Genomic DNA, 14517 nt, shown 5'->3' with positions numbered 1-14517 from the left:
AGGTATACAATATCTCATGACTTCTGACAATGTAACACATACTTCAGATCATACCTTTATGGATAATGTATCGCCATCTAGTTTATTTTGTTATCCAGCTTATTTCTTTGTGTGTCGCTATGGCAACCAGTAATGGGTCAAGAATGTGGACAATCTCAAAATACATCTTTACTACTCACTGGCTTCCAAACAGATTGGAGTATTTGCTTTCTGTTGTACCACTTGTGTACTAATGACAAGCCCAGATGTTGAACACAGTGTCGTACTGGCAGATGTGGTAGGCGTACGGCAACCAAAAACAGAAAGCATAATAACAACTAACTCAAGTGATGACTCTCTAATATACAGTACGCCAGATATTAAGGTGAGTGCCTAGGGGATACTACTTAAATAGTCAATATATTAGTAAAGAATGAATGCAGAAGAGACTGCTGCTGCTCAACCACCCAGTTCCAAGTTGGGAGATCAGTGCCTAAACGCCTTTGCCCAACCCACGTGACTCTATTTTCATTTTCCCCTTGTCAGTTCAGTTTCTTTATGGTTATAATGTTTGTTAAAACTACCCAAAAACAAACAAATGATACATCAATATTACAAACACGTATCACACAAATATACATAAAAACATGGTGCAACAATTCTAAAATCTGTAGCACTTTCGAATTCCTCACAGTCACCATTAATTTAGCAGGTGACGTAATATACTATTAAAATAAAAATACACACTGTATATTTATCCACAACAGCCTGTCACACCCAGGTACCCTTCATTCTGTCAGCCTTACTCACCTTTCATTGCTACATATTGTTATAGGTAATCTATATGTTAAAAATATGTTAGTTCAAATAAGAATACGTTTGCACAAAGATTTCATTTTATATTGCTAAAAATAATAATTTCTGGACGCGCTCAATTTCAGTTTTTATAACATTATGCTTCTTAACCAATTTAATCGGCCTCGATGGCATCATACTTGACAAAAGAAAATGCATTATAAACTGCCTCTCACTAAAGATGGTAACGGCTTCATTAATGTTTAATCCTAGGCCAGCCTACTCAAGCATTTTTAGAGCAAGATTTTGGAATCCATCAGTTTAATTATAAAAGGCAGATCCCTGCGGCAATATATATATACATTATTTTAACAAAATGTTGAGGGTATCCCCCAAAAAACAGTGAGGATTTGAAGCACATATTTTCCCTGTTTTGCTGTTGCATGTTTCTTAACACTAGAAAATTTAAAATGTGACACATATCTTTGTTTAGAAAGAGGAAAAATATTGCCATTTCAAGGTGCCAAAATCAAAAATAATGAAAAAGGCAAGTTTGGAGGCGCACATCAGAATCAATTCTGGCACAGGTTTTAGAATACAAAGAAACAGCAGCAAATGGAAAACGGATGTTTTATTTGCAGTAGGCTCCCAATGCAGTTATGGGGATAGCTGAGTGAAAGTGTTTTTGCAATCAAGATTCTTCATTAACTATTAACGAGGTCCCTACTGCTGGAAATAAATCATAAAATATAACCAAAAGGAACCACGCAAGTTCAGTTAGGAGGACTGACACACTGAAACTAAGGACGCTTATATGAAAGAAGCGTATCACGCGTTCCTTGCCAAAGTGTCCCGAGATAATGTTGCCAAACATTTGCACTTTAGAAAACAAGTAATGTACCAATATGTACCCACTGCAGGGAAAACAGAGAAATACCAAGCAAGATAGACACATGATTTGAGACAAATGGAAGAAAGGGAGCGCCTGAGAAAAGAGGGAGCGGGGGTGACAACAAAAACTAGATTACTGAAAGAAAAAGAGGTGAGAATATATACAATAAAATACATATATATATATTTAAGAAATATCTCTGTTGCACAATAATACTTTCCAGTTTATGTGTCATAGTATGCAAACATTTTATGGCTGACGTTTGCCAGTTAAACAGGTTTTTAAGATCAACAAGCTGACAAAGCAGGAAATATCTTCCTTTGAGTGGCATTTGTTTATTTATTTATATCAGCCAGCCTAGCACGAACTTTGCATTTGTAACTTCATTTTCAAGTGAATGCTGTTCAGGGCCTTTGGATAATCAATAAAACGAAAATCTTAAAATACCTGAGTTATAAAAACATTATTTATATATTTCAATCATCCAAGAAGTGGAATAACCATATATCGCAGACATTTTTAGGACAATTACCGTAGCTCTGTTTAGCAAAGTTGGGAGAAAAAAAACTTGAACAAGACATTGAGAATGACTCAACAAGGTGTGACAAAGATTACATAAACTTTCTACTCCCGAAAATTAAACCTTCAGGTGTGTTAGAGCTGCAACCGTTTAAAGCCCCCTTACATACAACATTAACAAATCGAATCTCTTAAGTGTTTATTCATTTATTTTATGAACAACATATGGTCCAACACGACCCAAGCAATTTGAACACACCACCACCACCACCAGAGATGGACAGAAGGTATGATCACAGGAAGACTCAGGCTTCACTCTGAGAAGCACACTGCAGACTCATTTGCTGGGACACCCTCAAAAGCATTACAAAGCCACACCGATGGTCGACTGTGCATTGCAGAAATGCCAATAACTACATAGCATATTTTTCCACAGTACTCTTTCTTAAATATGTACACTGAGGAACGGTATGCTTACCAAACACTCTGGCAACAAACCCCAGTGGAAACTGAGAAGCGAAGAGCGTCAAAAACCAAGGAGCAGCATAAAGACTAGGGCTGATCTCATTCTCCTCCAGGTGATTATACAGTTCTCGGTGATAGTCATGGAGAAGCCTGGACAGCTGGTACATTTGAATCTAATGCATAAGGAGAAGAACAGAAAACATAACAACACATTAGTTTTCTTCTTTAAATGGATATGAGACTTATTACATTTGAATTCACCCTCTTATACATTCGCATTTGGCATTCTTTACAATACTAGGAACATAAAATATGAGGCAGTGTGGAAAAACAAAATATAAATGCATCAAAATCTAAGGTGGCTGTAGACTATGAGACCTTTATTTTTTGCAGCTGCAAAGGAACATGCATATAATTTGTTGACATGGGCTCTAGAAAAAAACACATTGTATTTATACACTAGTTTATAGGATCAGCAGTTATTGATGAGATGAGGCTTGTTGGCAATGCAGACAGCCTTAAATTTGCTTCTGTCACTGAAATCCACAATGTTAGATTGTAGGTTTGTATCCATAAGAAAAGAAAAAGTTTTTTTTATTATGAACCTCCTGGTTTTTGTATCTCTTCTATGAGTGAGCCTCTTTAATGGAGTCTTACCCGCTACAAAGTATGTTAAAATGGTTTTGAGCTATAACCACCAACACCCAACAATGGAAAGAAGGTCTGCTGCTGCACAGCTGGAGTAAGAGGCTCTGTGTCGATTAGTTGTGAGCAAGTACATACAGATGTTGCTACGTGTGAGCGAGGAAGACTATTGCCTGACTCAGCCTAGTATCTGTGCACTCGAAGCCCTGTGTAGATACGACGTAGCCCATATAACTGGAAATTCGAAAAAGATATGTTCCCTTTTTTTTTGGCTCAATTGTGTGTTGATATAGTTGAAATGTATTTACACACAGTCAGTGATACATCTGTCCTCTGTGCCTCTGCTTATGTATTTTGACTATATTCCTGATCCAGCCTTCATTAGATATGAGTTTTGAACTACCTGTTAATTACTCTACTGGCCAGCTGACAGTTCAAAGCCTCTACCACAGCAACAGACCCATTTGGGAGGATTAACTTTGCCTTGAAAGATTGAGGGGGCAGAGAGGAATCTACAAAGGCTGATTAGCTGCCATTCTGACAAGCATGGGAATGGTGTTTTCACAGAGGCAATGGGAGGATGGGCAGAACTCTGGTACCAGCCACACCAGAGATTTGATTTAAAGTTTTGGGGGGTGAAAACCCGTTTTGGTTGGGGGGCGCCAGGCTCAAAGAGGAGGTCATCTAGACGCTTGGTTGATTCTGCCATCTTGAAGACTCACAGAGTTCGGTGTAGGTAGGCAGACCACTCTGTGGTATGCTCCCAATAAGTGTCAGTTAGTACTGGAGAGCACAGGTGTGAAATTCGGTGCCCAAGACAAGTTGTTTGGGATCAAAGCAACAAATATTCATGTTTATTTTGTCCCTGGGACAAGTAAGCCCAACCCCTTGCAGCACAAACCCCTTGGCTGCCAGTTTACAATACCACATTATGAAGCAGGGAAGGGAATTGTATGCAGTTGAGGTAATGTTTGTGTCCATATGTTAATGCTGTTTGAACCTGTATTTATGGTTCATTAATGCCAAGCCTGTATTACTTATAAACCACAGAGGGTAACCCAAAAACCCGATCGGGCTGGGTAGAAGATAATCATTACATACAACAATGCCCTAACGGGGAAAGATCGACAAATTATTTATATATCATAAAACAACATAGGTGGGAAAAAAAAAAAAAAAACAAACAATTTATTCATATAAATATATATATTCATTTATTTACTTATACATAAATATCAATTTAATATATTCATCCTATATGGACAACCCATCTAGTAAAACAACACACCAAAAGACAGATAGTGTGAGAAAAAGTGCTTGTGATAGATAGAAAGAATAATAATACATATTCCAATGAATCGAAAACATATACAAAAAACATTAAAAACAGTCGGTTGGTTCTTTTCTGTTTGCTGCATTAACTCCATTCAAATTCTCAGAGAGTCTAAATCAATTCCTTTAATCCTCCAAAGATCCTCTGCGGAAACCAATCCAGACTATGATATATCCGTCGACGTTTCAAGCCCTCTATGCCTTGGGCCAAATCCCAGCTCCACAATGGGTCTTCTTCAGGACTAGTACGATGGGAGTCCCTTAAATATATCCTCAGACTTCTTCACTTCTTTTACTTGTCTATTTATGAGGAGATCATATCTGATTTTAAAATATCATTCCTCCTCATATACCAGGTCACCAATCAATTCCAATGCACTCTTCATTCACGTGTGAGCCTTCAGAAGACTTAGCGTTCACAAAGCATTTTCACCTATGTTGTTTTATGATATATAAATAATTTGTCGATCTTTCCCCGTTAGGGCATTGTTGTATGTAATGAAGCATGTATTACTAGCGTGAGTGCTCTAAATATATGTTGTAAGCTCGGCAGCACCACTGACTTTGATTCCACTAAAAAATGTGTACATAGCTTTGCAAAGTTTAATAGTATGAGACTATATATAATGCTCCCAGAATGCTCTCTGACTACATACCAATATGTGGAGAAGCTTGAAAGCAAGACTGATGATTTTTTTCCTTGCGTAAAAAATTTCACAGAAAAAATGCAAATAAAATAAATATTTTGCTAAATCACTGTGAATTTTAGGTATTTTTTCTTTAAAGCATCATTTAGTAAAATGTGTTGATGCATGCTAGTATTTCTAAAAATATTCATACTGGTAAATCAGTGTAACCAGTTCCAACAAGATTATGGGAAATATGAAAATAAACAAGCATTGGTAAATCCAGTAGGTCCGCCATAGGTGGTCAGTTTTCTCCTTTTGTCATGTCTGATTTTGACATGGGTTTTCTTAACGTTGTGGGAGCTGCTGGGACCTCGCCATTATAACAAACATTGGCAGAAAGCAAATATATTTCCTGGTCTCAAAAAGCACACATTGCCATGGTGGTTCCTGGCACTGAACAAAACTACTTAGTGTGCCCATCTGCTGCTTGTGAAAGAGCAGATTGTTTTCACTCACCTACAAGCCAGACAGCAGATGGATAGAGAGAGAGATAGAATTATGATAAAAAACAAAAGGTCTTGGTTAACCCAACCTAATTAGGGGACAATTCTTAAAGAAAGTTACAAAAGTTTACCCAGGGTAGATGTCTTTACATTACTGAAAATGTACATATTTCATGAATTTGCAAGAATTTACAAAAGTAGACCAGGAAATTGTACTCTTAGAAATTATTTGTGAACTGTATTCTAGCACGAGCAAATATGCATGTGTAGATTTTCTCATGCGAACATCTGTTGAGCATTTACAAGTTCACTTTCCACTGCCTGTCAGGAGTAATTTACAGGAGTACATTTACAGCCTTTCTCAGTATGGGAAAACATTTCCAAAGAGCTGGTGAAATCCTTAAAACATGCAAGTTAGTAGGTTTGCACAGACTCAAACGGGCATTTAAAACCTGGAACCATTGCTTAGAGCTAACTCCAGCCCCAGTTTGTAGATCTATGGAAATGTGGCAAAATAAGGAAACTAGTATTATCCAAGCCCTACTATAGTATTAGCCCTGGCATAATAATAGATGTGATTATCAACGCTCCTATATAATGAGTACTGCTGCCATATTTTGTTGTTGCACTACATGGCACCAAAGAGACAAGCAGATTTATTTTTACAAGACAAGCAGATTTATGAAGCAACTTGTCACACGGACATTTAAATATTTCATCAAATTGCATGACCTGGAAGAGGAAGGACTGAATTTTTCCTTGATATACTCTGCTGGACTTTGACTTCAGAGCCAGTGGCACTGGCTTCACCAATACCTCTGGAGGACAGAAAAGAGTGCACTTGTAAATCCTGAAAGAGGAGAGCCTCTTTAGACTAAAGTGCACAAGTTCTTCTTAGAGGTCTCAATGGAGGTGGTACTCCAGACTCCAGTGGGATAAACACATCCCCTGCTAGTGGCTTTGAAGCCTCGGGTCTGGGAATAGCAGGCAGTGAGTGTGGTTTACTTCAGGGCCTCATGGCTGCTGAAACTAAAATACCCTGGGCCAGGAGACTTCCAGGAGCTTGGGTCAGAGGGCAGATGCATTAGGATCTATGTAGCAGATTAAATGTTTTTACATCTTCAGGCCCTAACTTGACACTCCTAGTGGTCAGAGCATGGTGCAAGGAGCATGTAACCCTGTGCAATGTGGATCTTCCGGCATGAAATAGCTCACTTCACTTTGGCCATTTGTTTGAGACCTTCTTTGGTGGACCGGTGGGACTCATGAGGTCTGTGAAGGTCGCCAGGCCAGAAACACCACCCCTTGGCAAGCAATTCTGCCAATATCAAAGGGAGAACCTTGACCTATTGGATACAGGTGTGAACCACTGCATGGAAGTGTCCTTGTTTTGTCCCTGCAGTTTGAGTCAGTGATGGGGACTGCCAAACTTTTTCTTTTGCCTAGGGAAGCTCTGGCATGACTCTGTGAGAAGGGTAACTCCCTGATACCAAAACACAGCATTGCACATTCCACAGCCCCACTTCTGTGCTGGGAGCCAGGCTGCACGGGGCGAGAGAGGCAGATGAGGGGAAGCAAAGACAGGAGAGACACATTAAAAATGAAAGTTAAAAACTTGGCACTTTTGGTATTCCCTTAAATGTTTACAAATTAATGAAATACTTTTATAACTGAAGGAATTATGTTCTGTCAAGTGAATGAATGAGGGCACGTTTGTCAAAGCATCTAAACCTGACCTTTTAGTAAAGCTTCTCCTATGTTTCCGTTAGGCACAAAGGGGTAATGTGTTTCTAGAGGCTAGGCTCTTCTAGTGTGTAAACCGATACAGGTTGCTACAGCACAGGAGGCCTAGGTTTTCCATTGTTGTGATCGCCTGAAATTTAAAGTGTGTCTTCATTCATATTTCAATGTACCAGTGTGTAGGTAGTTGTCATCTTTGTGTGTAACATTACATTTTGGGAGTAATAGGGCAATTTTCCTTTTTCAATGTATAAGCACTGACTGCACAGTGTACATTAAGTGTACATTAAGTGTACATTAAGTGTTGTGTGTCGTGCTGCTGAGTTCTGAAAATCACGTCCACGGCAACTCCCTGAGTAAGACTTGGACTGCTTTGCCTCCCTACCTTGAGAGTTACAGGGCCTCAGTTGTTATTGTTGGATAAGTATCTTCTGATTGCTCTGGGACTCCCCCACCCAGATTAATCATAGAAGAAAAGTCTCATGAGTTGTAGAGAGATGATCTCTTGAAATGAGTCCTAGCAACCAATAAGCTATCCTATCCTGTATATGTTGTGGTCTACTTAACAAGTATTGTGGCATTCCCAAATAAGAGCACATTGCAATAATTAAGATTAAATTAAACAACTTTGTTTACTACCGAAAATTGAGGAGGCATAGAGCCTGATTTAGACTTTTGCACAGCAAATCAGTAGCTTTCCTCTAACAAAACCACACAATCAACTCAAAGGCCTCTAGCTAAAAGGCAAACATTGATAGGGTACACGCTCACTGAATAGCAGATTCCACACATATTGCCATAATAATAGTAAAGACACCTGATTCTAACTTAACAGGATGGAATGATCTGCAGTTACGTCTGCAATTACTGAGCATTCAAAAGCCTCAAGCATCTCTTTCCCCAGGACTCAAAGAATTCGCAAAGCAGGACATATCGTCTTTTCACCCTGAAAGGGTGATGCACTTTAACATCCTGTAGAAAAAAGCAGGATCTCCAGAATTCCCTTTGAAAGGTCATGTATGTGTTTCTCTGGGTATTATTCTAGTCTGGAAAAATCAACAGACTACCCTGTCCCACACTGATGGGCATGCATTGGGATGGGGATCCCACAGATTCCCTAGTTCTTGGGTTTGGATGAAGCCCAATAGTGGTGTCAGCCACTAGCAGCTAAACATCCCTCCAGGAAGCAGAGGGACCTCAGCAAGGTGGACTGTGCACTACATGATGCTGAATAGCACTGCAAAGCCATTTCCACTTCCCTCCATAAAAGAGCAATAACCACATCATAAACAGTGGCAGACCAGTGGTGATATTAAGACCGTGGTGAGTTAGACCCTCTGTTTAGCTTTACAAATTGGCACAAATGGGTAAAATAAGACCTAGAAAAAGAGATTGTGGTTAATGTACTGATAAACAAATGTAAAATAATCACCAAGCTAGAGGAAAGGACCCCAGATTACATTGTCTCCACCATTGAAGACACTCTTAATGTTTACATGCATCCTGAAATATAACATTGACAGGCCTGCTCATAAGTGATGAATGTAAACTCCAGATTGTCAGTGAGTCTGACCATGATCTGAGAGTGGTTAATTCATATGCAGAACTGAAGGCTAAAGCTAGTAATCTATGGAGCTGAATGGAAATGTAACAAAGGATGAGGTAGATTATATGCTTTGGAAACTCCTACAAAGTACACTGTAGTATTGGCATTTTCTGAGTTCTTTCAGCTGCAGAGGAGCAAAACCACTCAAGTGACAATTCCTACCGCCAGTGTGGAATCATGCAGATCAATAAGACGTCTTGGCCAACGGCATCTAAAAAGGCACTGGCTGTTCAAAATGAACGCGAACACCAACACTGTTGCTGTACAAAAGGAAAAGGTCCACTTTGGTCTGTATGGAAAAGGTCCACTTTGGTTCATGATGTTTGTATAAACTACTGCTCAGAGTTGGTAGTTACCAACTATATATTGTAGGGATACTACTTACATTTCTGGTCCAGAAGAAAGCCTATTGACCCCTGCTGGTACTAGATACAGGCTGAAACATGTCGACCCATTGATGTTAGGGGTCATTATCTCCAGAAAACTTCACACTGTTTTTGTTCTCAGCAAAAGACCTTGCTAGTAACCACGATTCAGGATCCTGAAGGCCACTTTAACTTACACTTGCTATCCCTTAGACAAAGAGCCCCGCTTACAAACTGCGTTGAGCCCACACACTCACACTAGTTGCAGTGGGTGAGGATCCGATGATGAAGCATGCCACTAGTTGTACCTGTGGATGACGACCCTACTAATATATCCATGAGACGCCAGGGACACACCAATTTATCTTGGTGCAGATCTCCCACCACTTTAAGATATTTTTAGACCAGATAACTGCCATCTTAGACCTTAAAAGTTCATTTCTAGGCAGGCTAACCCTTGCTTGTGAAATTATTGGTCTTATCCAGGGTGGCTGAGAGTTACCTCTTTCTAACTTCTCACTCCTTTGTGGTTATCTACATATATGCTGTAGAAAATTAGCCAACCATCAATAAGCAGTGGAAATGAGAATAGTTCTGTCCCCGCTGCCAAGCAATAACACGCCTTCAGTGGCTGAAGAGGATATTAACCTGCACCACACATGGTTAACAAACGTATGGGATTCACAAACAGTTATGTGTCAGTGTGGTCTAGTGAAAACATCTGTGACCCAAAAGAGGTTTATTTTACCTGCAGGGACACCATATCAGGTCGGTACTGTTTACGGAAGCCCAAGTCATACATGAGGAACTTCAACGTTTCAAAGGCTTGCTCTTCACTCATGTGCAGAAGAAGAATGCCAGCCACAAAACTGATGCCTTGGCAATAGCCCACTTCCTCGTCCAGCAAGGAATAGGCTTTCAGGAGATTAAACAGGGAGAGCTGTCCCGCTCCTAGCTGTGCAGAAAAGTAAGGGTGAGTTGGGAAAGTCCGACCTACAGGGAAAAAAACAAAAGGACATTTGATTAATAACACAATCACACAACAGAAAAACAAGAGAATATCACTAAGTACATTGTATTCTGTTTTTGAGTAAGAGAAGGTGTAACAAAATTGGGTTGTTGTTTGACCTGGGTGTGGGCCCTGGTCCAGCAGCAACCACAATTCTAGTCAGGGTAAGGCACAAGCAAACCCTAAATTAACCTGTGCTAAAGCCCCTTGTAGCCGGGCACAGAGCTGTCAGGTTTAACTTGTAGACAATGTGTATAATTTTTGTGCAACTCTTCTGACAGTAGCGCAGTGAAAATCCCCACAAAAGGAGCCCAAAACAGAGTTAGAAACAAGTAGATTTTAACAAACAAAACAGACCAGAACAACCAAAATCCAATTAGCAGAACTGGAGAATATTGAATTTTAAAGTCCTTAAATAAAATAGTGCCAAAAGGTGTTAAGCGTCAACTGTAGATATCTTGTCGAGTCAAACAGGGGTAAAGTCATAAGTTCAGGCCGATGGCAATGGAGCACGGACTGGAGCCAGTTAGGCCCTCTGAACAAAATAATGGTTAATTCTGGTTTGCAGAGTGCTGCATGGATCTGCGTCAAAGATGCGTCGCACAGCTGAGGAGATGCATTGGTTCCAAGATGCAGTGAGGCTGCGGTGCAAGGCTCTGTTACATCGACGTCAAAGATCTTGTCGACAGGGCTTGCAATGTTAAGTCCAGAGTCGGGCTATGTGTTGATTCCGAAGAGCTGCGAGGCTGCGATGTTGAGCAGGTATTGTCCTCAATGAGAGATGTGAAGGCCTGTGCCGAAGTCTTTGATACCGGTCCAATCCACGCAGCGGCAGCAATGCGTCAGTTCTGAGCCACACTGCAGAGGAGATGCGTCGGTTCTGCTAGATCCATAGACTGGCAAAGCACCTTGGGATAACTTCCAAGGCTCCAGGACAGGGTAGCATTGCTTGACAGGGCAGGCACACAGATGGCAGAGTCCAGGTGCACATGCAAGGTTGTTGGAAGCCAGTTATGTCCCTGAGGCTTCAGATTAGGAGACCAGCAAACTAGCCCTTCCAGTCACTCTGGGGATTCTGGGTTCAAGAGATGCAAGTCCAGTTCTTCTTACCCAATCAAGAGGGTAGCAAGAAGCAGGTCAGCACAGCAAAGCAGGAGTCCAGCAGAGTGGACGTTTTTCAGCAGCAAAACATTCCTGCTTCCTGGCAGAGAATCCACAGGTCTAGAAGTGTACTGAAGTGATGGTGGATGAGGTCCATCTTTTATACCCTGGTGCCCTGGTTCTGGAAGGTGGGAGCAGTTTCTAGACAGTGGCTGTGAAGTGCAAAGAATTCCCTGCCTTCCCTGACCTTGCTCAAAGTTGGCTGGAGTGACAATGCAGGACAAAACCTATTCAGGCATAATTGAGGCTGTGTCCAACTACTTCCTCCCATCCTGCCAGTGACAGCCCATCAAGTCACACCTAAAGCTACCATTGTGTATGGCTGTCTAGGAAGAATACACAAAGCCCAAATGCAAACTACATCCAGTCATGTGACCAGAGTGAGGCTGCAGACACCAAATGGCTAAGGGAAGAAATTGCCAACTTTCTTAAAGTGGCATTTTCAGAACTGCAGTTTAAAATCCAACTTCATCATAAGACAGGATCTTGAACTGTGATTCCAGACACATCAAACATGAAGCATTTATCTCTTCCTAATTGGAAATTACACTTCTAAAATGTAATAAGGTAACTCCAATGTTACCCAATGGGTGAGACAGGCCTTGCAGTAGTGAAAAACGAATTTAAGAGTTTGTTTACTACCAGGACATGCAAAACTTAAAAGTACATGTCCAACCTTTGACATACATTGTACCCTGCCTTCTGGGCTGTTCAATGCCTACTCTATACGTATTATGTATTAATAATAAGGAAAGTTTGGGCATGGCAAAGGTTTATTTTGCCAGTTCGAAATGGCAGTTTAAACTGCACACATTAAACTGCACACACAGGCTCTGTAATGGCAGACCTGAGACATGTTTAAAGGCCTTCTTCAGTGGGTGGCACAACCAGTGCTGCAGGCCCACTAGTAGCATTTAACTGACAGGCAGCAGGCACATACAGCACCACTTTACTAGCGAGTTATAAGTTAATTAAATATGCCAACTGGGGTTAAGCCAATATTATTATGTTTAGAGGAGAGAGCATAAGCACTTTAGCACTGATTAGCAGTGGTAAAGTGTGCAGAGGGCTAATATCTGCAAAAACGAGGAAAAAAGTGGAGGAGGAAGACAAAAACTTGAGGGACGACCACCCTAAGGCTGACAGGTCTAACATACAGGTTCAAATGAAATCTCACTAATTATTTTCTTATTAGAACGGCATATAACTGCCTGTAACAGCAAATGCCTGCATTCTAATAAGTATAATGCACATCACAGAAAATATCAAACAGAAAATGTTACACTATACAAGACAGTACATTACTGTTTATTAGGAACGACTTACTTAATCCACCAGACAGATAATGCAAAAATATACTCTTTTTGTAAGGCTATATGTAGATTGTATTTTATTTGTTAAAAATGGCAAAATTCAACTCCACAGACAAACTAAACAAGTACAGTACTGTGGAGTATGTTATTCATGTCTACATAAATGTTCACCTGTGATTATTTTCCTTATTTTCTGTAGTGAAGCCTGGCATTGCTGGATCTAAGGAATATTTTCATAAATATGCTCAGCACAATAGAATGTTTACCAGTTTTTTATTCATTTGATGACATTTTAAGCCAGATGCATAAGGTAAATATGCCTTTTTCATGCCTGCCAGCAATTCGCAAAGACATTCCAGGTAAACCCCGTTTACATATGCAGAACTCTCTGCCACAATGGTGTTCTCTACATATGAAAATCTCACCCAACGGGTGGTAAAGTGAACGTTCCAAAGTGTGGTTAGCCGTTGAAGGTTGTGCCACCCACAAATTCTGAAATTTGTCTGCATTTACAAACTCCTCATTATCTGTTCCACGTTGGGAATTGTAAGCCTAACGATTGGCTGAAGTAAATCCCTTTCAGGTAGGAATTAAAATGAATCTACCTAGATTTGGAGTGATGTACGGTAAGGGGTTTCTCCATGGTAAAATATTTTCCCTGTTGAGAAAAAAAAACACAAGAGAAAATGTGCATTTCTATTTTCCAATGAACAGCTCTCCGCACTATGGAGAACTATAAAGAGAACAGGAGACTTAAAAGTCACCGGAAAAAATCTGTCTACATATCTGTTATTAAATCTGACACTTTGTTCTCAGGATGGTCTCATGTACTTAGTAGGCAACTAATGACCGAAACATCAATGCAGCAATAACCACAATTTAATTATAAGGATTACAAAACCTTTGCCTCAAAGAAATCTTGGTATAATGGGGTGATCCCCATGGTGCCTCGGATCACCATTTGGACTTTATGTTATGATCTAGGGATGACAACGGGAAAGCGGAATTTATTTCATTTCTTGACTCTTCTTTTTGTAATTAATCTTCTTTCTGTAATTAATATAGCTTTGTAATTAATACATTGTACTTGATAATGATATATACAGATGTATGCCTCAATTTGGATACAATCTATTGTTGATTTGTTATTCATTGCATATTGTAATAAGGAGAGTGGATATATTATTTACTTCTTTTCCTTAATCAAAATACTAAGCAGACATTTTCTCCTTCAGGGGATTCTTTTGTGTATTTGTGTTCATACCCATTCTCCTAGGGGTCTACTGGGTTGCCCTAGCGTGTTGTGTTTAGTGCAGATTCCCGGCATACTGATGAAAATGATGGTAAATAGTAGTAAACCTGCAAGAAATAGGAAAACGTAGAGCTGCAGATGCTGATTTAGTATCCCTCACTAGTTGGCTCGTTTGCTTATAAAAATCAATTTTCTTTATTTCTGAATGCAAATATATTACCAAGACCTTTAAGTATGTATTGTTCAAAACACTGTAATTGTAATTACCACATTGAGATGGTTTTTAATAATTATTCAATAAATTTGGAAACA

General features: G+C 39.9%; 1 protein-coding gene across 4 annotated transcripts in view; it reads right to left on the bottom strand.

Annotated features, from left to right (window-relative positions):
• Positions 1–14517, bottom strand: part of TBC1D4 (TBC1 domain family member 4) — a 599835-nt gene that overhangs the window by 19696 nt on the left and 565622 nt on the right. For all 4 annotated transcript variants that reach the window (XM_069205277.1, XM_069205279.1, XM_069205278.1 and 1 more), the window contains 2 exons: positions 10219–10463; positions 2664–2823 (listed from right to left, as the gene is read on the bottom strand). In XM_069205277.1, coding sequence (XP_069061378.1) covers positions 2664–2823; positions 10219–10463 — 405 coding nt within the window. The remainder of the gene's footprint in view (positions 1–2663; positions 2824–10218; positions 10464–14517) is intronic.

This window comes from Pleurodeles waltl, chromosome 8 (assembly GCF_031143425.1).
Source record: "Pleurodeles waltl isolate 20211129_DDA chromosome 8, aPleWal1.hap1.20221129, whole genome shotgun sequence".
NCBI lineage: Eukaryota > Metazoa > Chordata > Amphibia > Caudata > Salamandridae > Pleurodeles > Pleurodeles waltl.
The sequence above is the reverse complement of the archived record's forward strand: the minus strand, read 5'-3'. Positions and strand labels throughout refer to the sequence as shown.